Source organism: Cheilinus undulatus, linkage group 23 (genome assembly GCF_018320785.1).
Source record: "Cheilinus undulatus linkage group 23, ASM1832078v1, whole genome shotgun sequence".
Classification (NCBI taxonomy): Eukaryota; Metazoa; Chordata; class Actinopteri; order Labriformes; family Labridae; genus Cheilinus; species Cheilinus undulatus.
This window is the reverse complement of record NC_054887.1, coordinates 18,540,092-18,567,251: the sequence shown is the minus strand read 5'-3', so window position 1 is coordinate 18,567,251 and position 27,160 is coordinate 18,540,092. Positions and strand designations below refer to the sequence as shown.

The window sequence follows — 27,160 nt, the reverse complement described above, 5'->3', positions numbered from 1 at the left end:
ATTCCTCTCCCAGCAACGTTTTCCAGCTCCTCCTGGGGGATCCCATGGGATTCCTAGGCCAGATGGTATATATCATCCCTTCAGCAAGTTCTAGGTCTTCCCTGGGGTCCCTTGGACCTTCCCGGGTGACCCCTAAAGGGAGTTGACCAGGAGTCACCCTAATCAGAGGCCCAAACCACCTCACTGGCTCCTTTTGATGCAAAGAAGCAGCGGCTTTATTCTGAGATCTTTGGGCAGGCCTGCTTCACTGATGTACAAATTATTTATGATAAAACTAACTGTAAGGTCAATACTTGATTTTTAAAGCCTTTTTCTAAAGACAGGGTCATCAGAAGTGTAAGATACTAGCAGTGGAGATCAGGATCAGAGCAGACCCAGATCAGCTCCGTGGGACTCTCAGTCCTGGCTAGTTATTAAAGCAGCTCCTTTTTAAGAGCAGACGGATCTACAGTTCCTGTGCTGTTAGAGCAGCTGTTGACACTCATAATCTGTGCATACAATTAGTGGAATTTTCAGTGATGCAGACTGACTGATTCTGCTTTGCACCAGGTCACCTGTCTAGACTTGGAGATAGTCACTGGTGGAGATAACATTATTTTCTGCATGGTCATCCTAGCTCTGTTGTTGAAAGATGAAGCCAGTGCAAAACGGCAGTTCCTTAAGTTTACACTAGGGGCTGGCTGCAAAGCTGAAGTTGCATACATGTTCCATGTCAAAATGACCATTTAGAAATAAACATGTTTATAGCCTGGATCTACCTTTTGTTAGTTTAAGACGGTGTTTTCAATATAGTGAATGCTGCAGATTGGCTTTAAAAAAAAAACCTTTAGTAACCTGATGGCTGACAATCAGGTTTCGTCCAATGTTTTCCACAATCTAGAGGGTCACCGTGGGGTTCAGAATACTGACAGCATTGTGCCTAAATGAATTTAGGCAAATTAGAAATAAATGAATTAAATTATATTCATTATACATAAAAGGGCAAGTTCATTTTTGAACTCAGAGAAGTTTTTAGAAATAATCACAAAAAGAAGGTCTCTACTCTGATGTCTCTGATATGTTTGATGCAGTCAAATTTGCACAAACAAGCAGAATTTATTTTATCATAAAGATGCTGATAAAGTATTTAATCTCATTTGAATCCTTTTCATCATCAGGGTGTTGGGAGGATGTAGTAGAGGGAATACATTCTACCAACTCTGCCTGTATTTTAGTCTGCACTTGACTTTAGCTGAGTATACAAAGGCAGACATGACTCCAGCTGAGACCGTTTTCTGAAGAATTCAAACAAAGATTTAAAATGAGTTTAAATAAGCAAAAACCACATCTAGATCATTTAACTGAGTAGTTGAAGCTTGTAATTAGAGACTTTGACTGAATCCTGTTTTATCTGATTGCATCTTATCTCATTACTGGTTAATTGACTGAAAGAGACAGAGGTGTTCTGTAAGGAATTATTGATACCCAGCCAAACAAAGCATACACAGTTATGTTCCTGAGGTCACAGAGTTTCCTGCACTTTCTCCTCACATTCCAGTGTCAAACAGACCAGGTGGACTGGAGCTGGAGATCTTTCCACAGGTGTGGATATGCGTGTCACCGGTCAAAAGTGGTCCTGCTGATTTTCACCCTGTGTTATGCTGGGAAATATTCCAGACTCATAACTCAGCTAGTGAGTTGGAAGAGCTCAATGGACCATTCCCAGTCAGAACACACGTTATCTCCACTAGCGATTATGAACAAGACAGTTGTACATTTCATTTTTACAAGTTAAATGGGAGTCATTTGGCTATTTATGCTTAAAGGTTATTTAAATTACAAATATGAATGCTTGGCTGCAGTATTGATTTTGGCACTTTTTGAATTTATTCTCAATCTTTGATTAAAATGCCTTCAAGTTTCAGGCACATTTTAGTCATTTTCACTCTATATTTTTAGTCTAGATTTAGTCGACAGAAACTTAAAAACATTTAGTTAATAGAAAGTTGTAAAATTTTTGTCTTTACTTTAGTCAAAGCAATTATTTCCTTCGAATTAATCTTAACAAAAGTATTTTTCGATACCTGTTAATAATTTAATACAGCTGCTTGAGACCCGTTGCCACAGGTGTATGAAATCAAGTATCTAGCCATGTAGTCTCCATTTGCAAACATTTGTGATACATATGGGTCTTTTTGAGGAGCTCAGTGACTTAAAGCGTGATGGATGCCACCTTTGCAAGCAGAAGCAGAAGCAGAAGACCATATAAAATCACAAAGTGGGGTCAATGACTACTAAGGCACATGGTGGATAAAAGTTGCCAACACTGCTGATTCCATACCTGAAAAGTTCAGAACTCCCACAGGCATTAATGTATGCACAGAAGCTTCATGGAATGGGTTTCCATGGCTGAGCAGCTGCTTGCAAGCCTCACATCACCAAGTCCAATGTCAAGCGTTGGATGGAGTGGTGTGAAGCACACCATCACTGAACTGTGGAGCAGTGGAAACGTGTTCTCTGGAGTGACAAATCATGCTTCTCTGTTTGGCAGTCAGATGGGTTTGGTCTAAGTCAGTCATCTCCAGTAAAGGCCAGTCTTAATGCCCACAAAGACATTGTTTGATGAGTTTGGTGTGGAGGAGCTTGAATGGCCCTCACAGAGCCCTGACCTCAGCCCCCATACCTTTTGGATGAACTGAAACTAGAATTGTGAGCTAGGCCTTTCTGTCCAACATCAGTGCCTGACCTCATAAATGCTGTATAGAATTAATGGGCACAATTCCCACAAAAACACTACAACATCTTGGGGGGAAAACCTTCCAAGAAGAGTGGAGGCTGTTATAGCTGCAAAATGGGGGCCTCATCTTGGAAAATGAATGCGCTATTTATTTTTAAAAACAGGTGCAATCTGTGATCAGTAAAGAAGTTCACACTTGCATACTCTGTCTCTGTCTCTGTCTCTCTCTCTCTCTCTCTCCAAGGTGACACACACATGACTGTGATGGTGATTTAGAGGGCAGTAGTGGAGAGCTTTAACAATAGTGCCTGGGGACTCACTTTGGCCAGAGGCTGGCCTTTTGCATACGTCTTTTTCAAGATGCTTTTCAGCATTCCAGTTGCCGTATTGCTTGTTAATCTTATGGAGACCATCTCTGTCTATTTGTCTGTCTGTGACAACCTGTCTACTTTAGTTTTCTTCTGGGCTCATTGTTATTTGAGTATTTATGAGGCATCGCTATAAGCTAAAATTGTCCCATGGTAATCCACTAAGGCTGTGTTGGCCTTCATCTTTAATTACAGTTTTAATTAAAGGCATTATTTCTGCTTGTGTGGCTGTTGTCTGGCTATTGTCTGTCTTGTGTTGTCTTGTTTTGTAATGAGTTCCTCCTGCAATAACAGTATGGTTGTGTACAATCAAAACAGTTCAGAGTATCACATCAACCTCAAAAAACAAAACTGTTTTATGCAAACAAGATATGAGATCCCCGGTATGACAGATTTGTCTTTGAATCTTTTGTAGCGTGAAAAGGAAACTAGTTGCAGTAATAGTGTCAAACAAAAGGCTACTTGACCTGATTCATGCCTGCTGAAAAGCAGTTTTCTTGTTGAACCTGCTGCTGTATTTATACCATTGTACACTTAATCCTGCTTGACTGAAATCCTCCTTTTCTGTGCCCTCTTCTCTGTCTTGCAGCTACCTGAAGCGTTTCAAGGTTATGAAAATCAAAGTCCTGCGTTCATGGTGCAGACAGATCCTCAAAGGCCTTCACTTTCTGCACACCAGAGCCCCGCCCATCATTCACAGGGACCTGAAATGTGACAACATCTTCATCACAGGGCCCACAGGCTCTGTAAAGATAGGAGATCTGGGTCTAGCCACGCTTAAGAGGGCCTCGTTTGCAAAGAGTGTCATAGGTACAAAAACGGCATCACACTCTTGCACGCAAACATACCGGCCTGCAAACTTGTGAACATTGGAGAAAGTGAAAGAACTGACATAACTTATGTGTTAGCAATAATAACAACTACTTTACACACAAACGCAGGTCCACGCACGCTGGCTCATAAGAGCACAGACATGAACATTTTGTACAACAGCACACGCCTACTGTACATTAAATTTACTGCTCCTAAAGTGTCGGCTTGTAAAAGCAAACCACAGGTATTTCTAAAGTGAAGTGTGCCCCAGCCAGTCTGCTAGGAAGCTAGGATTAAGCTGTCTGGAGTCACGATAAAGAAATACACACCCTGCGTGTACAGTAATGCACACAAAACTTAAGCTGTGCTCCATATATCAACTTGGCTGACACTCAGTAGTCTAGTTTGAAAGCTGACCGCAGATACTCTGGTATTCACACATATTCTCACACTCAATTACATGAAAATGCATTTTCTCATGCACTTGAGGCCAGAGTGCTATGCTTTGTAAATCACACTGCAGCTTTGTAGTAATTAGGCAGACCTCAAGTATTTGGATGCTTACAGAAATTCAAAAACAAACCCACATCACAGGGCACTATAAAAAATAAACATTGAAACTAATGTGTTGCTATTTCTCAGACAAATATGTGAAAAAAGAAACTCTTCATTGTACAAGCTTGTGGATATTAGATATAATACGGTAACTAAATAAGCCAAATGTTTGTTGTTTTTTCCCTTCTTTCCATCAGGAACCCCTGAGTTTATGGCTCCAGAAATGTACGAGGAAAAGTATGACGAATCAGTAGACGTCTACGCCTTCGGGATGTGCATGCTGGAGATGGCGACCTCAGAGTACCCCTACTCTGAATGTCAGAATGCTGCCCAGATCTATAGGCGGGTCACTAGTGTAAGTCTGACTTTCTTACAGTGTGTGTGGCAGAGGGAGACTGTCTTTTTTAATGCATCATCTAATGCCAGAGTGTGGAGACATCAAGCTGTGAGATTTATGTGTTGCATCGTACATTATTGTTTGTCCTCTTAATCTCCATCCTCCTCCAGTAGCTCTCTCTGCCTCCTCCTCTCCACACTCACTTGTTTACTGACTGTATTAATAAGTTTGGCATGAGCTGCAGGAGATCCAGTCATATGACTGTGTTTTTGCTCTCTCCCTCCCAACTTTCTCTCTCTGTCTTTCGCTCTGTAAGCTATAAGTGAATTAAGCAGTAGCACTTTAGGAAGATTATTACGCTTTCTGTGAAATGTTTTTTTTCATTATCACAAGAAAGCAAAAATGCCATATCAGTGCAGAATAAATGTTACCTTGAGGGATGTTACTGAGATTTCGCAAATTCTGTAGCTTTGCTCAGTGCTGTCTGAAATGTCTTGGAGTATCACGCATTTTGTCAACATTTCACATTACAGAAATAGAATATTTTTTAATGTTTCTAAAGGTTGGAAAGGGATTTCCAACTGTAAGCTACATGTACATCTAAAATTGTGCAAGAGACAGTGCCATTTTTATATACAGTGCTTAACAAATTTATTCGACCACCTGTCATATTTGTATCAAAGACCATCCAGCATCATAAAGTGCTTTAATGCAGACTCTTTAATTTTCAGTGAGCTCTCCACGTTTTACAATTTTGAACAGGAATGAGGGATTTCAAACTGAATTCACCCAAATTTGAGCTGGCTCACTGGGCTTCTCTGAGAAGTCAGAAATTAACCAAGCATAACATTCAACCACTTAAACTAATTTTTCTCTTCAGGAATGCAAGTAAATAGCTACAATTTGACATATTAATCAAGAAATAATAATGTGCTTTACTATTTTTTCAGTTTTTTTTGTAAATCAGTGCATTTTAAAATTCATGGATAACAATAATAATTATATTTTAGCATTAAAAATATCATTTGGGTTAAAGAGCTTCTACATATTAGTGTATTAACCATTGCAGAAACATAAAAAAGGATTTTGGTAATTACTAATGCTGTTAATTTAGGGCAGCTGTGGCATAAACCTTACTTTGGCTAGGGTTAGGGTGGTCTAATAAATTAGTTAAGCACTGTAGGTTTACTTTTACACAGACAAAATTAAATGTCAAAAGTACAGCATCTGACTTCCGGGGGTGTCCCCAGTTGATGATTTTTAAAGTTTAAGCTGATTGGTCAGGTTTTGCCAGTAGTCCACTTACTGACATATGCCCTCTTTTTTATTCTTTGAACCATTTTCTCATTCGCAATATGAGAGACAAACCACATAATAAACTTTTCGCCTTCTAGAATCATATTTTGCTGTTACCCACTTCTTCCACTGAGGGTCACAGAGATATATAAGGATGGTCGGGCCACTTCCGCACTTTAAGGATTTTTAAGTTCATGAAACCGATTTAAGTTTTTGATGTAAATCAAGATGTGCCTTGCGATTGAGTACGCTAAAATGGCTAGTTAATGGCTGACAAGGCAAATAGCCAAGAATTATATGGATTTTGGGGAGGCCAGTCAGATTTTAAGGTGCCCTGATGGGCCCTGGCTACCACTGGCTTCCTGGAACGCTATTGGCATTGCTATTTGATCCAGTAATTAATCAGGGCATTATGAATCAAGATATTGTTATTATTTTGGTTGCCAATATGTTTACCATTCACAGTGTTGTCTTCCCATCTAATGGGTAATATTTCATTTTATTTTTAGAATTTGCTGTTGGCTAATCAAAAATGAACTGCGAGCCAAATAGCCGGTAGCCGAAGTTCGGGTTTTAAAATAGTGCCAAGCATAGGCATTGACAATTCATTTAATACAATACTTTGCATACAATTGAGCCTGCGTTGCTTTTTGGCCAATTTTTACCTTAAACTCTGTAAATTACACTGAGTTGCTTCCATTTGTTACGCTGTATAGCCTAGCTTCTCCAAACTTACCATATTTAAAGGGACAGTGCTTTCTGAAGTCACTGGAGGTTGATGGCTCAACTACTGCCATGTACCTTATACAACCCAACTTCAGCATGTACCCAGAGCTGTTGAACACTTACTCGTGGCCATGTTATTTGTTGTCAAGCGGTTTGACCAAATCTCTCGGCTCAGCTTGGGTTTTGCCTTTTTGGAATTGTTAAACTGTTCGGACTACTCCCATGCTCATGAAGTTTCATTTTTAAACATTTTAGAGCTGTTGGTAAGTAAAGGATTTAAAGGCTAGCTGGAAAGTTGCTGCTCCCTAATAGCACAGCAAGATGGAGTAGTCCACCTTAAATGTCTTTATAAACACACTAAGTTGATCGATTGAAAGTCCATAAGTTTGTTGCAAAATTGCCTCAAAAGCATATTTATAAGATGCTATTTATACCAAGATGAGTCATAATTTATTTGGACAAAACAGGCACATCTATTAGTCTGTTATTTCATTTAGACATTGGGCATGCCTATAAAGCTGGAATGGAGTTACTGATGAAATACCCAACATTTACAAAACCTTAACTGACAGGTGGCTGAATTTTCTTTGGAAGTAAAAATAATGAGGCATAGCCCAGACACAGACTGACAGAGAGGATAACGGATGCAATCAGAGGCGGTTTTAAGTTGAGTGCTGCTGAGGTCATCACCAAACACTCTTAAACACTCACACTCACACTCACTCACACACACACACACACACACACACACACACACACTCACAGAGGTAGATGAGTGCTGTCTCCCTCTTCTCCTCACAGGAATGAGCTCAGCTTTGTGGAGGCTGACAGTGATGCTTAATGGACTGGGGGAATTTACTAGAAATCCTTTTCTCCTTCTCCCTCCATCCCCATATTTCTCTTACATTACCTCCCTCTTCTCTCAGCATCAGCAGATATTTATGTAAATTTAGCACAAGAATTCCTAAAAATGTAGAAATACTTGTCACTTTTTTTAAAAATGCAGTTTTTGTTGTAACATTAATTTAACAAGTAAATCTGATTATCTCTGTCATCACCTACTGTCTGGATGTACAACAGACATGCAGTGGCTCATGTATAAGTGATAGCTAAAAACAGTGCTTCTCTTACCTCTGCTGAACATTAAAATTTAATTGAAACTTCAGGAACACACTGGCAGTGATGGGAGGTACTTTTTACTTTATTTTTTTCCTCCAGAAAAAATAATTTTGTGTGCCTTTTTTGCATTTCACTTGCTGTGTTTTGGACAGTTACAGTGCAGATTTTTCAAATATTCTTTAGGCTGAGTTGTTGTTTTTATTTTACCAGTTTGACCAGCAAATTTAAACTGACAGGATTTGGATTAAGATGGCCTCCCCTGCTTCAATCACCACTGAGAGAGAGAAATAGTTGTCTGTCTGCTGTCGTCTTTCTGTCTCTGAATTTCCAAATTTAATTTAAGAAGCTTCACGCACAGAATAAATCCACAGTATATTTCAGTCCTTCTTTTGCGTTTCCTTCTTTTCTCACACAAACTTGATTCACATCCTCCATAACATAGAATGTAATTTGATTAATGTTTTGACCTCAGTTTTTAGGTTCACATATCTATTTGTGTTTTTCAGTGATGGCATTAATCTTGTACACTGAGCACAATGCCATTAGGCCGCTATGTGACAGAAAAACATGTAGTTAAACAACCAGCTAAAGTTGTCCGTGTTTGTTACTGTGACACGTGTACACAAATGCACACAACCTTGTGACAACCGCAGGGTGCCCCAGTCACCTGCTCCCTTTTCATTTCACTGCCTAATCCTCCCTTACAGCTCCCTCTGTGTCCACACAGAGCTAGAAACCTCAGTTAACCTCGCATGGCATAAAAATGACATAGAAAAAGTAAATTTTGATGCATTCCTGCTGATCCATTTCTGTACTCTTCACAGGATTTTTATTTAATCTTGGTCATGATGATGGACTGTTTAAAACATGGATGTAGACTCAGTAACATCACCTACTGGTGTTTGAAGAGGATTATAAAGTCCAAAATTGTGGTCGCCATGTTGGAAATGCTAACTTGAACTTGAGATGAAGAAGACACAAGCAAAGAGGTGGAGCTGAGGTGGGCGAAACAAACATCTTTATCACTGAAACCCACCCATCTAGCTATCACCTAGCTGGCATATTTTAAACTATGAAAATAATACCAACAAAGCCAAAAACCTAAAGTCAATAACAGAATTGAGCAAAAATTGAGTGTATAGCCTGAGTTCAGGCAAGCCATGGGGTTGCCACACAATCCAGATCAACTGACAGCCAGCTGATTTGCTCTAAGCACGCTGTTGGCTAATTGCACTCACGTGGCCATATTTAAACTGCTCTTGTCTGACTATGCTTTGCTGCTCCCTCTACAAGCTGCTTTTTGCATCCCACCTCCACCCCAGCTCCTCCTTTATGCCTTACTATATACTTTATGCTATACTGAAACAATGTCATTCTATTGTCACTAATGCCTGCACTACTCTTGGTTTTTTGCTGCTTCTCTCCCTGCCTCAGGCGTTCCTTGTATGCACAGGAAGAGCAGTTATGTGTGAGGTTCTGCTTGATGCTTTTCATATCAGCTTGAGGAAGGACATGTGGATTCCAGAACAGCCACACCTCCAAATATAATTTAATCAAAACTGATGTGTTAAAAGGCACCTTTTGCAGCTTTGGCTTATAAAGAAATGTGCTGAAGAGACTAGACCAAGTTGTAAAAATGTTTTTTCTGGGATAGTGACAGGTGTTTTGGTATGGGAACCTGAAGGAATTTCTTGAGTTTTGGAGCTAAAATTGAGGAACAAATATACCAAGAAACCAATGCACCATGGCACTTGTGTTTTTTTTTTGTTTTTTTTTTTTTTTTTTGTGAAACAGGCATAATTTGCAGTTCTTCTTTTTTTCAGAATCTCACACATTCCTGCTCTTCCTGTGCCTACAAGTAAAGCCTGAGATAGGGGGAAATGCAGCAATAAAACCAGAGCAGAGCAGGTATCAATGGCCAAGGATGACATTAAGACAGATATAGCATAAAGGAGGAGCTGGGGTGGAGGAGTGTTGTGAAAAGTAGATTGTGGAGGGAGCAGCAAAGCGTAGCCAGGCTAGAGCAGTTTAAATATCGCACTATGGGCCAGATCCTCAAAAGGCGAAAATTGCCCCCTTCCCATGCAAATGAGCCTCATTGCAAATACCACCTAATCCTCAAAGACCAGCGCTAATTGCCACAGGCAGTAAAGCGGTGCTATTTACCGCCAGTGAGACCTGTGTATTAAATCCGCGCAATATCTCTTTCTCCCTCTCTCACTCTCTCTCTCGCTCAAAATGATTGCAAATTGCTCTCAATTGGTGGTAACTGTGGAGCATAGCCTATATAAGGGCTGTCATGCCAGGACTCTGCGGTAATCATGGGAGCAGTGATTGTAGCCAGGCGAAGGCACCATGGCAGGCGAGATGGCAGGCGCACACAAGAAAGGATTTATCGGAGGAGAGTATCACTTTTTGATCTAAGCAACAATGAAATCATCTGCAGATACTGGTTGCCAGGCCGCATGGTCCTTGCGCTACTAGATGCCATGCGGCTTATAGCAATCAGAGGCGCAAATAGCGCTTAGCTGCCAAACTGTGTGGGCGTGTTAGCACCTGCATATTATTAGAGCAAATTCTTTTGAGGATAAGGCGCTAAAACAGGGCAGATTGCGTAAGCTAATTCTACGCAAATAACGGCGCTATTAGCAGGAGCAATCCATTCTTTGTGGATCTGGCCCTATGAGTGCAATTAGCCAATAGAGTGCTTTGAGCAAATCAGCTGGCCATCAGCTGATGAGGGCTTGCATAAAAGCAACATTGACAGTTGCCGCTTGGAAATAACTGTTCACAAATTAAACACTTGCTTTGTTTTTCAGTAGATTTCTGCTGCTTTATCTGTCTCTTGAACTCGAAAGAAACTGACATTAGCAAAATGTTCTCCAGATCATTACTGGTCCCTTTTATACGTTGCATAAAAATAGAACTTTATGACGGTTAATATTTTTTATCTTTTACAGTTATTTTTTTTGTCTGAATAGCTGCTTTGCTGGAAGAAAGGAAGAAAATGCACTGTGGTCGTACCATTTTATTACCACAAAACAACTTTATTTTTAGAAGTCAACTACCAACCATTTGTCTGGTATGCTTTAAAATAGTTTCTTAGTATCACAGTTTGCTTCCTTTATGAATTCCAAATCCTTTAGGACCCTTCACATATGTTGTAGATACTTTACAGTGGGTATTTTAAAACTTTGATGTACAGTGTTGGTTTGGTCCGTCTCCCTCTGGAACATTCCTAACGTCCAATCAGCCTTGTTAAACCTGAAATCTTGAACTCTGTGTCTCTCTTTCTCCTTCATCCTCTGTTCTTCTGTCAGTCTTAATACCATTACTGCCTTCATCAGTCCTAACTTTGTTTGGCCCTGGAATCTCACAGCGATTGTGCGTGTCCATGTGTGTGTGTTGCAGAGATATGGGGGGTTGTTACGTAATGGTGAAATGGGGGGCTGCAGGACAGAAACAAGCCAAGAAAGTAAGTTAGAGAAGAAAGAAAAAGAGAGAGTGACAGGAGTAAGAGAGGACAGGGCAGCAGCAGAAGGAGGTGGTCATTTGCCGGAACAAACAGGAACACAAACATTTCAGTGAGTCTGGCAAGCAGTCAGTCAGAAAGTTAGCCAGAAAGTAAAGCTGTTTGTCAGTCAAGCAGGCCCTTAGTCTGCTCCACTCTGTTTTTAGGTAAGTGGTTTTATCTGGTTAACCTTTGATAATACATCCTTTTCTGTGGTTTTTCTTTCTTGTTTGTTTTTCTGTTTATTGCTTCTAATTTAAGCATTTTAAGTTTATACATTTTCACTAAAGTCATATGTTATATGAGGTAACATGACTGATTTTTGTTATTTTTATCGTTATCATAGTATCCATTTCAATAATTGTATTTCGATGGAATCTGCTAAGCAACTAGACTTTACTGTTTAAAGGAAAGTTTTTTTATAAGCTGTATTGTCATCCATTTAGGTCTCAGGCTGATGGAGAAAATGTCATATTTCCTGATTGACATTCTTTTCTTTTCTGCCTGATATTTATTCATGGTGGGTTCAGCTCCCATCTTGCTCATCTGTGCTTTAGTTCATTCTGTTCCTCCACTGACAGAATTTGAACAAATGCCCTGGTCATTACAACGCCTTCTGGAGAGTCATTTACTAAACTTCTGTTCAGTTTTGGACCCCTTGAAAACTTTTCCTAGGCCTTAAGAGTTTACTTGTTCTGGGTGGCTCGTGAGGGCGCAAATATCCTTTTCACTGACCTTTTTCTGAACATTAAGCGTCGGATGGGTTTTTAATTCAGATGCATGATTTAGGATCTTTGCTGAAATGAAAATATAGTGATGTTCTGAATTCCTTTTAGACAATACTTTTATAGATACCGATTATATACACTTTTTATTGGAAAAATAATGTATATTATTGGGTCTCACTTGTACTAGGACGTCTACTTATTTTGAAACAGATCCAGATCTAGACAAGCAACTTCTGATTTAGCAATAAATGGGAGCAGGATGTCTAAGCTGCTAAATTAATTTAGGGAAACTCAAGGCTTTTAAAAATTATTTTAAAGTCTTATATGTAAGTAGAGATGTACAATATTATCAGTATGATATTGGTGTTGGCAGATTGGTATGAAAATTTCTGCTATTTACTACTTATATTGAGGCTATAAAAATTTACCTATAACAGCTGTAAATATTGGCTGTACAAACAATTAAGTTAGACTTAGATAGATAGGCTTAGATAGGCTGGACTATCAGACCTACACCAGCTGAGGTCTTTCTCTTAATTTGTCTTCATTCATTACTAAAAGGATGTTTTAAAATCTAGAATATGTTAATTTCTCATCCTTAAACTATGATTGTGTGTTTCAAGGACTGAAGTTTTTGGTCTGAACTATATCTAAATATCAGTATCAGCTAAATATGTTTTGTGAATATCGGCATATTGGATACTGGCAAAAGTCCAATATCATGCATCCCTACATGCAAGGCTGTGAAGTCTTAAATTTATAGCATTTTTGTTTAAATAGTTATTAAACAAGGTTGTATGCTATTTTTCCTGCTTTTATTTTTATATATACCTACTTAAGACACATGATTAATGAATTTAGATGGGCCAGTGTCTCTGTATTGTATGCTGGGAGAATTCTCAGCCAATCTAGACATATATTACAACTACCACTATACTATAACTACTCCAAAGCCCGCTTGAGTACAGAAATCAGACCTTCCATTGACAGCTACTTTATGGTTTCAAACTGAGGTGTTTTTTATACTGCACCCAGAAAGTTGAATTTGCATGCTACAACAACAAATACTAAACACTTTTTTTCTTTCTATATTGTCAGATTTTATCAAATGAAAAGCAAAGTAGATTAGGGAATTTGATGGATTTATGTGTAAAATTACACCGGTTTCTTTTTTCTTATCCCATGTCCAATTGTCATCTTATAAAGATACTGTTGTAAATCATTTTCAATGCCCAGACAGCTTTGATTCTTCCGCTGACTTTCTACACTTTTTTCCCTTTTTTCTCTCAAAAGTATTGATTCCTGCACCGTTTATGCACCAGCACTGTATAGAAAATATTGTTTTAACAACGGTATCAGAAAAAACTCAAACAATACCAAACCCCATTCAGAATTGAAACAACTGAAATAATTTCTTTGGGTTACATGCACATGATATGAAAAATGTATTTTTAACAGTAGCTTAATCTACCTCTTTGAGATCTACAAATAGAACTTTACTAACCTGTCAACAGGCTTTAAGATCTGTGGAGTAAATTAAAAATAGGCCTTCTTTTTATTGGGCTTAAGCTTTCAGACTGAAATGAATTATCTTTATCAAACAATAGGATATACAGCTGGATGCTTCAGTGGGACAATCCTTACAAAGTGCTTGTTTTAACACAAAAATGAATTGTTCTGAAAAGCAGAAAACTAAACTAGTTATTGTTCAGACCTAAAACTTCAGTTCTTAGAAGACACTTCATGGTTTAAGGAAAGAGGATGAAACTAAAAAGTCAAACCTTCAGCCTAGCGGTTCTGCTACGCTCCAGTCTGGCACTGACACGTCCCTGAGTCGCCTCTCTGCTGTGCTTCATTGGGGATACGCTGTAAGTCTGTTTTTCAGCACCAGCCACTGCTTAACTGTGTCAATTCCCTTCAATCAGAAAGCTCTGAACAGGAAGTCAAAAGCATAGAAAATCTGGCTTTTTCAAAAGACAACACAATGCACTGACTCCCAGTTGTAAGTCATCACTTTATTAACATTACATCCCAACTTGCAGTGAGAGCAAAGGGTCCTCGGGAGGTCAGTGGGTCACAGAGCTACAACGGTGCCATTGATAAGGAAAAGTTAACTTTTGAGGACATTTAGACAAAGAATTTTATATGAATTGGGTGGAGTTAGCGCTGAGCTGGGGGTTCACTTACACTTTAAGCAAACCTTAACTTTTTAACTTCCTAATATACTCACCCACTGGCAGAAGCATCAATATCATGGACTCATGCCAGAATGGATGACAGATTACTCCCAAAAGGTAAAATAGTTTGCCGTTGACAAAATATTCCTGCGTGAGTTCTTCCCCTGATCTCTGCCCTCCGATCAGGGCTGCGTGCCATGGCGCAGCACTCTAGACACACTTCCAGTGGGCGAGGTCGCTTGCCTCCGTTCGGGGCAAAACTGTGGCGCAGCAGAATGGGCGCAGCTATTCTATGTGGAAATTGTGAGTCATAGTTTTGTAAAGGGTCCCTTCATTCGTTCAAGAGACTTAACCATCAACATGAGCTGTAGTCGTCTTGACTAGCTCTGAACTAATCTACTATTTTGTGTTATTCACAGGATTTCTAGGTTTATGGGACTTTTACTGCTAGACTTTCTTTGCCTTTGAATATATCACCCTCTGAAAACATTTTCAAAAAGCTACATTTGAATTTTCAATATGATTTGCACTTTGTCTTTCTTCAGTCTTAATGTAATGAGCTTGGGTTTTTTTCAGCTGAATGTGAACCACTTTCTGTTTCTCTTTTCAGAGTATTTGCATTACTTGAAGAGGCAAAACAAGACACAATTTCAAGACTTTTATTGGGAACAAATGTTCTTTAATTTGAAGAGATAAAGATGGTACAGCTAATGCATTTACAGTCTGTTTCTGTTGTAAAGGATGACAGTCGAAGGTAAACCATGAGTCAGTTAGAAACTCCAGCAGGTTCCTCTTTGCTTTTATGACCCCCCTGAGTGTGTACATGCGTATTTTTCTGTGTTGTCCAAGCAGTTCATTGACTTCTTGGTTCTCACTGTTCTTTTCTTTGTATGTGCAGGGAGTGAAGCCTGGCAGTTTTGACAAGGTTGCCATTCCTGAGGTGAAGGAAATCATAGAGGGCTGCATCAGGACAAACAAGGATGAGAGGTGAATGATCTTTTTCCTTCAATCCTCTGACTTGATCAAATGAAACAGATCAAACAATCTGATCAAAGATTCCAGAACATTAAAAAGCAAACCCACAGAGAGTATGTGTATGACTTCATCTAATCCTGTTCTGATTCACAGCCTCTTGGTCAGAAAGAAGAAGTCCTCTGTCCTCTCTGTGCTTATGCCAAAACATTCACTGTACCCTCTCCTGCTTTGGAAAAAAATCAAGACTATCTGTCTTTGTATGCTTTTTCTTCCTCTCTCTCCATGGATTTAATTGAAGAGCCCCTAAGTTGGAACATCAGTTTTCATTGCATTAGCGATGTTTCTTTCCTAATCTCATTCTAATTTAAGATCCATTAAAAGGCTCCAGTGCATGATGTGAAATATGTTTATAGATAATGATTGTACCAGGGCTAAATGTTGTCCACATGTTGATACCCAATAAAGAAATTAAAAACCACGTCCGTCCTATTAGCTTATCAGCTGCAGGCCAGCTCACAAGGCACTGCTGAGCTACAGCAAATTTGTATGAGTCACTACTATGAAGTAGTTATGTATATATATTTTATTTCTTTTTTCTTGCAGATATGCTATAAAGGTCCTGCTGAACCATGCATTCTTCCAGGAGGACACAGGCGTCAGGGTTGAACTTGCAGAGGAGGATGATGGGGAAATGATCGCCATTAAGCTGTGGCTTAGAATAGAAGATGTGAAAAAGCTCAAAGGCAAAAATTCATTTGAAAACTTTGTTAATTAATACTACTCTTCACAGTATTTCACTGACACATCCCTGTTTACCCACTATAAGAACTGAGCTTTCGTTATTCACTGAAGACAAATGGGTCAGCAGCTCCCTGACTAGTCATTTGGGTCTTTTTTGCAGGCAAATACAAAGAAAACGAAGCCATCGAGTTCTCCTTTGACCTGAACAAGGACGTCCCTGAAGATGTTGCCCAGGAAATGGTATGGACAATGCAGAGAAAGAAGTGTTTTATGGCTTGACGGATGGTAAAATATGGGTGAAAATTAGGGTTTTGGGAAGAAAGATTAGACAGAAGGGAGGATATTAGAGAGAACGAGCAACGTACTAAGAGGACATACAAAGGGAGGGATTTTTTTTTAAATGATAAGTTGTTAGAAGTTTTTGACAGTATAACTGTGATTTCCCCTAATTTCCCAGGTTGAGTCCGGCTATGTTGCAGAGGCCGACCACAAGACGATGGCTAAAGCAATCAAAGACCGAGCGTCCATGATCCGTAGGAAGAGAGAACAGAGGCAGCTGGTACGAGAGGAGCAAGAGAAGAGAAAACAGGAGAGCGAACAACAACTGCAGCAGCAGCAACAACAACAACAACAACAAGAGGCACTTAAATCAGCACACACACAGGTCTGTTGAGCAGGGAGCAAGTTAGCATAGTGGAAGCTTGCAAGAAATGATGTAACACTGGCAATGTGAAGTGTATTTTCTCGTTTCTGATTAGTTGTAGCAATATGACGCTTTAGGATAATTTTTCAGTTCTTTCCTTGTATTCATCACACAAAAGTGTTTAACATTTTAAACTCACTTCATATTTTATGTTAAAGGATATTTCAACAGAGGACCTTTTCTCAGTCAATTTAAATATTGATCATACTGATGATTGTACACCTAACTTTCATATTTCTTTTTTAAAAGCAAGCTTGTGCTTGTTTCCTGCAGGGAGAGACAGAGGAGACTGAAGTGGAACAACAGCAGCATCATTATCAGCAGACAGGCATCTCACACACATGTAAGAGAAACTACACCCAACAGAAATATATATATATAAGTATTTTGGAGTACAGCTTAATCTCCAAAAAACTCTGTATAACTCTAAATTCTGCCGCACGGAGGCTCTTGTTCAAAAAAAGTAACAAAAGATGATGAGTAGACATGCTGCTCGACTTCACCCAGTTTCTGTTTTTTTTTTTGTTTGGATTTATGGATGAATTTTTTTTTTCCAGAATGCAAACCTTGATTGCTTTGCCAGTAGCCTTCAGTGGCATAAAGGAGGGCCACATGTAGCAGCCCTTTTCCCTCATTATTTGAAATTTAACTATGAATGTGCCTCGAATGGTGTAGACACCTGACTCTGGAAGGTCCAGACACTGTTGAATCAGTATTCCTGGCTGCAATTACACCATGAAGACAAAATAACACTGTAAGCAACTCAAAGAAAATGTTTTGGAAAAGCAAAGTCAGGGGATAGGTACGACAAGCTTCATCCCATGCTACACATCACCACAAACACACCATCCGCACTGTGAAGCATGGTGGTGGCAGCATCATGCTGTGGGGATGCTTCTCAGCAGCCGGCCCCTGAGGGCTTGTAAAGGTAGAGGGTAGAATGAATGTGGCAAAATATTGGAAAATCCTGGAGGACAGTCTTGTTCAGTCTGCAGGAGAACTACAGCTTTGGGAGAAGATTTATTTTCCAGCAAGACAATGACATATAAAGCAAAGACTACACAGAAGTGGTTTAAAGACAACAAAGTGAATGTTCTGGATTGGCAGAGTCCAAGTCCAGACCTCAGTCCAACAGGGTTTTTTGTGACTGGACTGGAATATTTATTTATTTAATTGACATTTCTTTGTAGAAATTTGTTTTCACTTTGACAATAAAGAGGGTTTTTTTTTTTAATATCACAGCCTAATTATGTCAGCCATGGTCGATTTATAAAATCAATAAAAGGATGAAACATCCTAGGGGGTGACAATTTTTATAGGCATTGTATTTACAACATAGGAGAAGTTAGCTGCCAAACAAGCTTTAATGAATTTTATGTATATAGTGCTTTAGTTCTATCTGCCAAACTGAACTGAATGAATCAGAGAGGGCAGAGTAGGAAGTCATTTTTTATTTCATGTAGACATTTTTGTGCAGAAATTTGACATATTGCACATTTATCAGCTGTAAAGTATTACTCAAAATCACTGTGAGATATTATATTTTTTCAGCGCATTCATCTACAAAAATCTGACACAAAATTGCACACCTCTTACATAATATTTGCTTGGTAGACACCCATCATTATCATCTTAAGCCAAGAGGGTGATTCCGGTACCATATTGTCATTGTCTTCCTGGAAAGCAGCAGCAGTCATTGTTGTGCTTTACCTATCCTATTGTTTGGTGAAAACTCTGCTCTGCAGCTATTAATTTTCCCTTCCTGTAATTGTCGGCTACTGAAGTCAGTCAGAAGTTGTCATGCTTTTTATAAACAAAGCATCCTCCCTGTTGGTGCTATAGTCTGCTAAACTCCTCTTACAGAAAATGATTTCAAAGTCAGAGTATGGTTTGTGTGAATCTGTTTTTTGTGAGCTTCTATTAGAGACATTACATTAAAAAAGAGTTTGTTACACATCTAACACCTTGATTCCTTTTTCTCTCCACTCTCAGCTGAGGGAGGTTTGGACAGTGGCCAGGGCTCCTCCGTTTTCTCCTCAGACTCCCCCCACCTGGCTCAGCTGACCATGTCCTACAGCTGCCCCCCCTCCTCCCAGCCCCCTTCTCAACCCCAAACCCCCTACCCTCAAACCCCTTCTGCAACTCCACAGCAGCACCCAGGCTATGCCCAGCCACCGCAGCCAATGGTGAGTGGTCCAAATTACACATACATAGCTTTTACTGCACAAGTGAGTCAAATTCATGTTTAACATGTCTGCAGGAGTGCTGTACAGACACAGACAGTTTGAAGTGAGCACTGCTTTGGATTGAAGTTTGCTGTGTTTTTGAGTAGGTCCCTGTTGAATCTAGTGGATAGAAGCATGGTGCTGATGAATGTTTTTTCTCATGCGGACACAACTTTTCCTACTTGAAGAAGGCAGTTTAAAGGTTCTTTGTCTAGATTAGGGCTTTAGGAGTAAAGCCACATCATGTTACAGTGAGCAGTTCCATAACTTACAATCATTACCTCAATTAGCTGAAGAGTTTCATCTCAGCCAGTCTATTTTAGTCTGATACAACCCCCTACTTTTTATTGTTTAGGCTAAAATTATTTATGTTGTATTTCATCTTCAATTTGTGTAAGTAACTTTGTCTTCAGCATTTCAGATGTCTGCTTTTCTTTCTCCCTCTTTTATATTATTTCTGTATAAATCTATTTTTGTAGTTATCAACCATGTGCATTTGTTTCTTATTTGGTTAACAGTTCCTTCATTGTAGTTGTTGTATTGTGTTGTTCTCATTTTTTCAGTTTGTTTTAGTAGCTATTAGTGTAACACTCTGACCTTGAAACAAAAAAAAAACAATACTTCTTACTAAAGTTACACAGTCTTACCTTATTTAGGGAAAAGGTTTATCAGAAAAGGAGAAAAAAGTATGTTATGTATGAGAATTCTTCTTTAAGACATTTCCCCTCAGACACTACCGATAAAACTTTGAATAGCATTCATTAATCCCTCACAAATATTGCTTAAATTTGATAATTTATTATAAAACAGTAGCTATATTTGGCATAGAAAAAACAGTATATTGAAGATGAATTTTAGTTGGATACATATCTTGTGCATTCCCTTTAAATAGCATTTTTGCACATTTTTCTAAAGATGCAGCTCAAAGTGCATTCAAAGTCTCAGTAATAAGATATAGTTTACACTAAAATTGTGAACTGTAATTGTCGAAAACCTACATTTGATTCCTGAGTTTACTTGCTTGTCTATTGAAACAGTTACAGTTCTTGTGTGTTTCATATAATCACAAAGCAGACTTAGGGTTGATGCTAGGTGTGTAACGGTATTTGTATTAGTCCGAAACAGTCAGGGTTTGGGGTTCACAGCTCTGAGTTCTGAAAACGTCAATCATAGATGATAATATTACCTGCCACTATAGGGGAGAGTAATTCTTATAACTTTTTGCTAAGCTCTTACAATCATCAAATGAAGAAGAGGAGGAAGCAGGCAGTACAAAACACATAAAGAAAAAAAGTTAAATACGTGTGCAGTAGCAGAGGACCGGTGAGACTACTTGCCTCTTTTTCACATCAACTCTGCAGTGTTTTTAAAACCATAAAAAGAGAGAGGATCATGGACTTTAGTGACACTACTAAATTTTAAATGCCATACACAGATATGCAGAAGTAGAGAACAGTGACTAAAAATGTGTTTAGGCACTCTGCTTAGACATGATTTTGCACGAGTAATACACACTTTAGCAAGTGTCCTCTCTCTTTATACATGTCTGAGTGTAGCCTTTAATGTGCTGTTTACCAGAAACTATGCAACAGCATCACGGCACATTACATAAAACCTCAATACGATCCCTTTAAAATCTCTAAAATACCTATATTTTATTTTCATTATCACATTTTATAAAGTTTATCATTTTCAGGCGATATTAGACTATTTATTTCTGTGTACTTTTTATTTTTCATCTTTTATACCTGTTTTTCCTTTTTTTATGCTCAACACAACACAGGCTATACAAACTGTCAAAGGTAGTCCTGATTATTATAAGAGGGATCAAACTGTAGGATTCACTACTGTCAGCTTAAAAGTAATACATGAGGGAAACCTAGAAAGAAAAGTTCCTTTTTTGCCTTTGAACATAACCCATAACGAACCATGACTCCAAAACCAAGGTACAAACAAAACGGGACCCCTCTGAACCATTACACCCCTAGTTGATACTGTTTCTCCCTGGTAGCTTTATTATCTTTCCACCAGTAGCTTTAGATCAGCAAATGGATTAATCCTACTGACTCAATAGAAACTATTTCCTGTTAGATTTTTTCTGCAAACTTTTCTGTCAGGTGTCCTTTAAAAAAAAAAAAAACAACTTTTAGATAAGCTAAGCTAGTGCTGACTTATTTATTGCCAGAGGTCATTTGCTGGACTTTATGGTTTGGTTTATCATCTTAAAAAACTTCATACTATTAAATTCTCATTTTCTGTTTCATTTTGATTTTTTTTTGTTATTGTTTTAAGGTCATTCAACATTTTAAGATTTCTGTATTTATTATTTATTGTTAGTCTGATTTCCATTTGCTTTTACCAAATGTTTGCACAAGATTTATTTCTCTGCAGTTCATATTTCTTTGTGTGATGTATAAGCTTATGTTGTTCGATTAAGTGGCTTTCCAATAATCACAAATTATTTAATTCATTTATCTTCATGGAAATAATTTTAATATTTCTTAATACTTTCTATGCAAAACTCTGATTAAGTTTGCAGTTTGATATTTTTTGCATCATTTAGCTCAGTTTTGAATTGCTATCATCACTTTATCCAAAGTTTTAGTTTTGTTTCTTGTTTTTTAATTTTTTTGTGTTTGTTTTCCATGTCGGTCCCACCCTCCTCCATCACCCTCTTCCCCGGCCCTCAGCCTACGTTGCATCGTCGTCGAAATCGTAGCATGTCTGTTTGTGTACCCCCCTCCTCCTACTCCTTCTCCCATGCTCCGTCACCCCTGGCTGTTCGTCCAAAGCCGCCCTCCACCCCTCCTCCAGACCTGTCCTTCTCCTCCTTGTCCTCCTACACCACCGCCTCCCCCTGCATGCCTCTCACAGCTGAGAGGGATACATTCGCCGGGCGCCTCTCCAAGGCCCTGGAGACAGTCCTCCCCCTTCACTCTACCACCTCCTCACCCAGGGCCAGGCAGCGGAGGGCCAGCCTGCCTGCCCTTTTCTCCAGCCCCGTAGGTTCACAAATCTTAATCTCAAGGGATCACATGGTTGATGACAACCAGAGAGGGGGGAGAGATGAAGGAGATGAGCTGCACTGTCTGAAAGTAAATAAAACTTATGAAGGATTCTTTTGTGTTTTTAAAGACAAGTTTCCTCCTTAAATATGGATGAGGCAGTGGCAAAAGTCAACGTACAAATGCACGTGACTTCTAACTGATCTAGAGGATTATTAATGAAACAGCTTGGATTACTCATGCTGATGCTGCAGTTTTGATTGCAGCTTTGTAAAAACAATTAGAGCCAAAAAACAAATGACTAAACAAAACGTGATTCACAGACTGTTATTCATTAGCTAGTGATCTGATACTTCACATGTCATGAACAGTTTCAGGCCTCTGTGGCCTTTCCATCAGTTTTTACTTAATAAATACAGATGGGTTTACAGTTTCCATCCTTAAAGTCAATGTTTTATAAATATTCCATGATATAATAGTAGCTAAGTATTTATAAAGGGTTGAAATCCAAGCCAATGCTGTACATAGCATTGTAATCACATGTTACATTGTTAGGTTTATAGAAATATGCTGAATGTATTTTACTTCTCAATAGATTTTTGTGGTTGTAGAGTTTGTTTACCCTTTTAGACAAAAGAGTGCCATAAAACACCCTCTGAAACCAACCTCCAAAAATCTCAGTTTTCTGAAAAAACATTTCAGTGTTTACTAAAATCTTTATTTCTTAGCCTTGGCAGCAGATAAGGGAATAAAAAAGATTGTATGAAAGCTAAAATCATTGGCTCTAACTGTAAATAACTGCCTTTGCCCTGAATTATATCAGCATTTTTTAAAATGAAAATCTTCTCTTTATGTGAGGCTTAAACCTGTATGTTGGCATATTATGTTATGCTGTTCTCCAGTGGCGTATCCTTAAACAATAAGATCTTCCAAGTTGCATCCGGGTCTTACAGGTAGAAACACATCACATCTTATCCTAGAGGTGTATATATATGCTCCATCATTGTATTAGGTCCTAATGGGTTGAACTCAGTTTGCTTTCAGACACTGCTGTGAGCGTATTTCTCTATCCATCTAATGCTTTTAGATCTCTCTGTCTTCCCTTTGTCACACCACCATGTGTTTATATAAAGAACAGTTTGCCTGGCTTAAGCTTTAACTTCCTCTATGACACATATATTGTCTATCACATGTTACTGCCTCCAGGAAAACTGATCAGTTGGCAGACGAAATTAAATAAGTGATTATATTGTTTTGTAGTGTATTCTCCTAATATTATTACTATTTTTATATTTATTTGGATTCCCATTGGCCTCTATCAAGGAAGAACTACACCTCCTGGGTCCACACATGCAAACATGACAAAAAAAACACCAAGATGTGTTGTTAAAAATCAAAGGGCTGATGAGATCAAATTAACGTTGAGATGAAAAAATAGACTTATTATAACAATGAGGCAAGGCAAGTTTCATGCACAGAATAATTTGAGGTGCTTAGTAGAGTTGAAAACAGAACATTTTTAACATTAAAAGTATCAAAACACAGCAGAAACACATTAAACATAATAAATATTAAGATAAAAAAATGTATTAAAGAAAATTGCATTTAGCAAAAATAAGTTAAGAAAAAACAAATTATCAGTTGCAAAGTTGATAAAAATTTTAGCTCAGTTAAAAATACACATTTAGATGAGTTAAGGAGCTGTTCAAAAGAAGCTTGGACAAGTTAAAACATATGGAATGCAGCAGTAAATAAAAATGATTTAAGACCTGTTTTTAAGGGCTAACAGATGTAGAAAGCCTTAAGTTCTCTGTTAGTTTGAGGAGAAACTTAAAGCTGCTCAACCCTGCTTGGTTCTTGTTCTAGGGATGGTTATTAATCCTGCCCCAGAAAACCTGAGGGGTCTGAATGCCTCATAGGAGACTAAGAGGGGACAGTAATAATGAGAACAACAACAGTAAAATACAGAGTACAAAACAAAGACACCTTTGAATTGAATACTGATTGTATCATAGTTAACTCTTATCCTCAAACCACTGTCAGAGGATTGAAAGGAAACGAGGGTACAGAATAACTACAAGCCACGCTTAGGGATGAAATTAAGGCAACTACGGTACAATGTACATGAACATCAGCCCTAAATTAATAATCCCTTTCCCTCCCAAAAGATTTGTGTTGGGAGAAAAAAATCCTACTGTATTTTTCAGTTTGTACAGCAATCACATGCTGTAGGATTTCAACAAACCAGCATCTTGAATCAAGAATGCACATTCATTTATCTCAATGATTTTCCCTGGTTCTCTTTAATTATATTTTGCAATGTAAAGTTGCATCTACATAGGAAACCCAGCTAACTGATAAGAAAGATGAGTTTAAGCATGGTTTTCCTGAGTGCATATTCATTGTGATATTATTGAGGCCAGAACAAGCATTTGACCTTTTTTCCCATCACATTTATGACCCAACTGTGCACCTCTACTGTCTTATCTTTTAGCTGTCTGCTTGTCTTTGTGCTGTAGATGTTTGTCTTTGTTTACTGCTGTACTCTTTACTCTACCTCCTCTTATCATCTCATCTTTCCTTTTACAGCTGATTTGTTTTAGTCTGACTTTTTAGCCCCCTTTTTTATGTCACTATGTCTCTTTTCTCTTAGATTTGTTTTAGAAACAATGCATTTAATGCACTTTTTCTTCATTTAATGTTGGAGTTGTTGCTGCGGTTCTCTGAGTCTCATCTTCAAATCCATTATATTTCATTGTCGCAGCAGCATTCAATGCAGCACCCCTACAGCGGTGGAGCAGGAGGAGGATCAGCAGGAGGGAGCATCCCCCTGCCAAATCTCCCAGACCCCTCTACCATTTTCTTCCCCTCCATCCCAGAACGCCCAATTTCCTTCTCACCTCCCCCCATTGGGCCCCCGAAGGCCTACAACACCCAGAGACGCAAGAGCACGTCCATCCTTGAGGCACACACACGGCACTTTCAGCCTGCCTACCCTCGCTACGGGAGCAGCCTGCATCCTTTTTCTGGGATGGAGGGAGTTGAGACCCCCTCTCTCTTTATGGTTAATCCCAGTTTTGCAGCAGCTGCTCAAAGACTTGGCGTTGGGGAGCCACTGCATCTCCCAGGACAGTCTGATCCAAGTTTGTACGGCTATAAAGACATGAGAGCAGAGCACGAGGAAGCAGTGCGGAGATTAAGTCTGAATCAAGCTGCCTTATTGGACCATTATGAAGCGATGGCATATGGAGGATACCCAATGACTGCACACCAGCTCTTCCATCAGCAGAGGCAGGCAGCAGTTGCAGCTGCTAGTCTAGGATATGAACCTGTTCCTGCACCACAACCAGCATTTTTGCACCCACATCTCATGCAAAGAATGAGTGCACATAGCCCCATTCCTCAACCTTTAACACCAATGAGTGCGCCTGCAGGTGGAGCTGTGACTTCTTCATCATCTGATGGATGTTATCCTCCACCACAGTATGCTTCCCCCTCTGCTTTCTCCAATTCGGCACCCCCAGTGATGTCTGACACTCCGCTGCCAACAGGGAGTGTGTTTGAGTTCCATTTAGCTGCAGCTGCTGCAGCTGCTGCTGGAGACCCGAGCATCCTCACATCCAGAATCTACCGGGCCCGGAGAAGCTCCATGGATCTTGCTCTAGAGGAGAACACTGGAACTGGATCAGGAGGTTCAGGCACCTACAGCCGACTCCAACCTGTGACGGAAGAACTGTATTCATATGTCAGTCCTGAGCTCCCCCTACCACCAGGAAGTCTTCTTCTCCACCACCCAGGTGTATCAGCAAAAGACAGAAGTCCTGAACCCTCTAGTGACTCCATGGCCTCCTCTGATGCAGGAGAATTCCAGTCTCCTCCTCCCCCACCGCTTCTCCCATCATATGACTCTTCAGCTGCCCAATCCATCCCTCACTCCTCATCCACATCCCTCTACGACTCATCTGGAGTTTACCCCCTAGACCCCCAGGGCCATCCACCATCCATGCAGAGCTTTCTCCCTCCCACTCCATCCTCTGAGCTTCCGCTGGGGGGACCACCATCGACTCAGCTGGAGTCTCTGATCCAGAGTGCCTGGGCCCGGCATGGAGGGGTGGTTCCAGCTCAGCCTGATATGACGTACCATGAGTCATTGCTGGCCATGCAGGCCGCTAACCCCACTCTGGTACAAAGTTTAGTTCCCCTACACATCGGGTCAATTACTAGTGGAAATTACATCAGTTGCTTTTGTAGTTAAGATCCATAAACCTGCTGGTGCATGGTAATAGTAATAATGTCTTATACATTTCAAAGCAATTCTTTAGTTGGAAATAGTAAATCAACATGTTTTTAATGATTGAAGGTGTATTGAAATGTCAAGGATAGCGGATCTGTCTATGAAAAGCATCTTGTTGTATTTGCATTAGTAATTGGACTCAGAGGTTGACCAATTCCTATTTTTTTGTTTACCCTGCCAACCCAGGAGCCTCCGCTGAAGCTTACTTGTCGTCACATAGTCTTTGGTTGTGATTTTAATCCCCTCCAAAGTGAGTCTCATGCTCTGCTTTCAGAATGTCTTACATTACTCCTCTCTTGACACAGTAACCTTTTAGAAAAATGTAAGTCAAGGGCATAACTTCAGTTAGTTAAGATTTATCCCAGAATACACCGGGGTCTAATGAGGAGAAGAGTGAATCATTCAGAAAGTGTTCTTTGAGACACACTCTGGTGTCTAAGCTTTTTGAGCGAATAGTCTGAGCCTCCTGTTCCTTTTTTTAATGTTGTATATTTATTTATTTGTTATTTTCTGTCAATATCAGTAAGTAGTATTTTGTCTGTATGTTCATATATGAATTTATATGAAAAATGTGTGTTTGTGGGGGTATACTATACTTATGGTATACTTTAACTTTTGCTCATGCAAATCCAAAGTCCTTTTGATCTAAAGAGATTATATTCTGTTAAAAAAGGAATTAGCTTTATTTTCAGGATATGTGCAAAAGAAATTGTGTTATGAATCTAAGAGAATAATGTCTGAAAGATGAATTTGTTGGACTTTGTTGATTTGTGTGGACAAACACACAGAAACATACAACAAACAGAGGAGGCTCAGACAAACCCAGCTGTGTAACCATGCAGATAGACTTTTCCGTTGTATTTTTAGAATC

The 27,160-nt window shown here is 39.2% G+C and overlaps 1 protein-coding gene across 3 annotated transcripts in view; it reads left to right on the top strand.

Moving 5' to 3' along the window:
- wnk1b (WNK lysine deficient protein kinase 1b) overlaps positions 1-27,160 on the top strand; it is a 120,845-nt gene that overhangs the window by 59,343 nt on the left and 34,342 nt on the right. For 2 of the 3 annotated variants that reach the window (XM_041780634.1, XM_041780633.1), the window contains exons 4-11: positions 3,674-3,894; positions 4,650-4,807; positions 15,245-15,333; positions 15,925-16,064; positions 16,223-16,302; positions 16,520-16,726; positions 17,039-17,108; positions 18,758-18,951. In XM_041780634.1, the coding sequence (XP_041636568.1) occupies positions 3,674-3,894; positions 4,650-4,807; positions 15,245-15,333; positions 15,925-16,064; positions 16,223-16,302; positions 16,520-16,726; positions 17,039-17,108; positions 18,758-18,951 (1,159 nt within the window). Of the gene's footprint in view, positions 1-3,673; positions 3,895-4,649; positions 4,808-15,244; positions 15,334-15,924; positions 16,065-16,222; positions 16,303-16,519; positions 16,727-17,038; positions 17,109-18,757; positions 18,952-21,680; positions 21,993-24,759; positions 26,179-27,160 lie in introns of all 3 variants that reach the window. The other variant, XM_041780635.1, reaches the window with a different exon arrangement.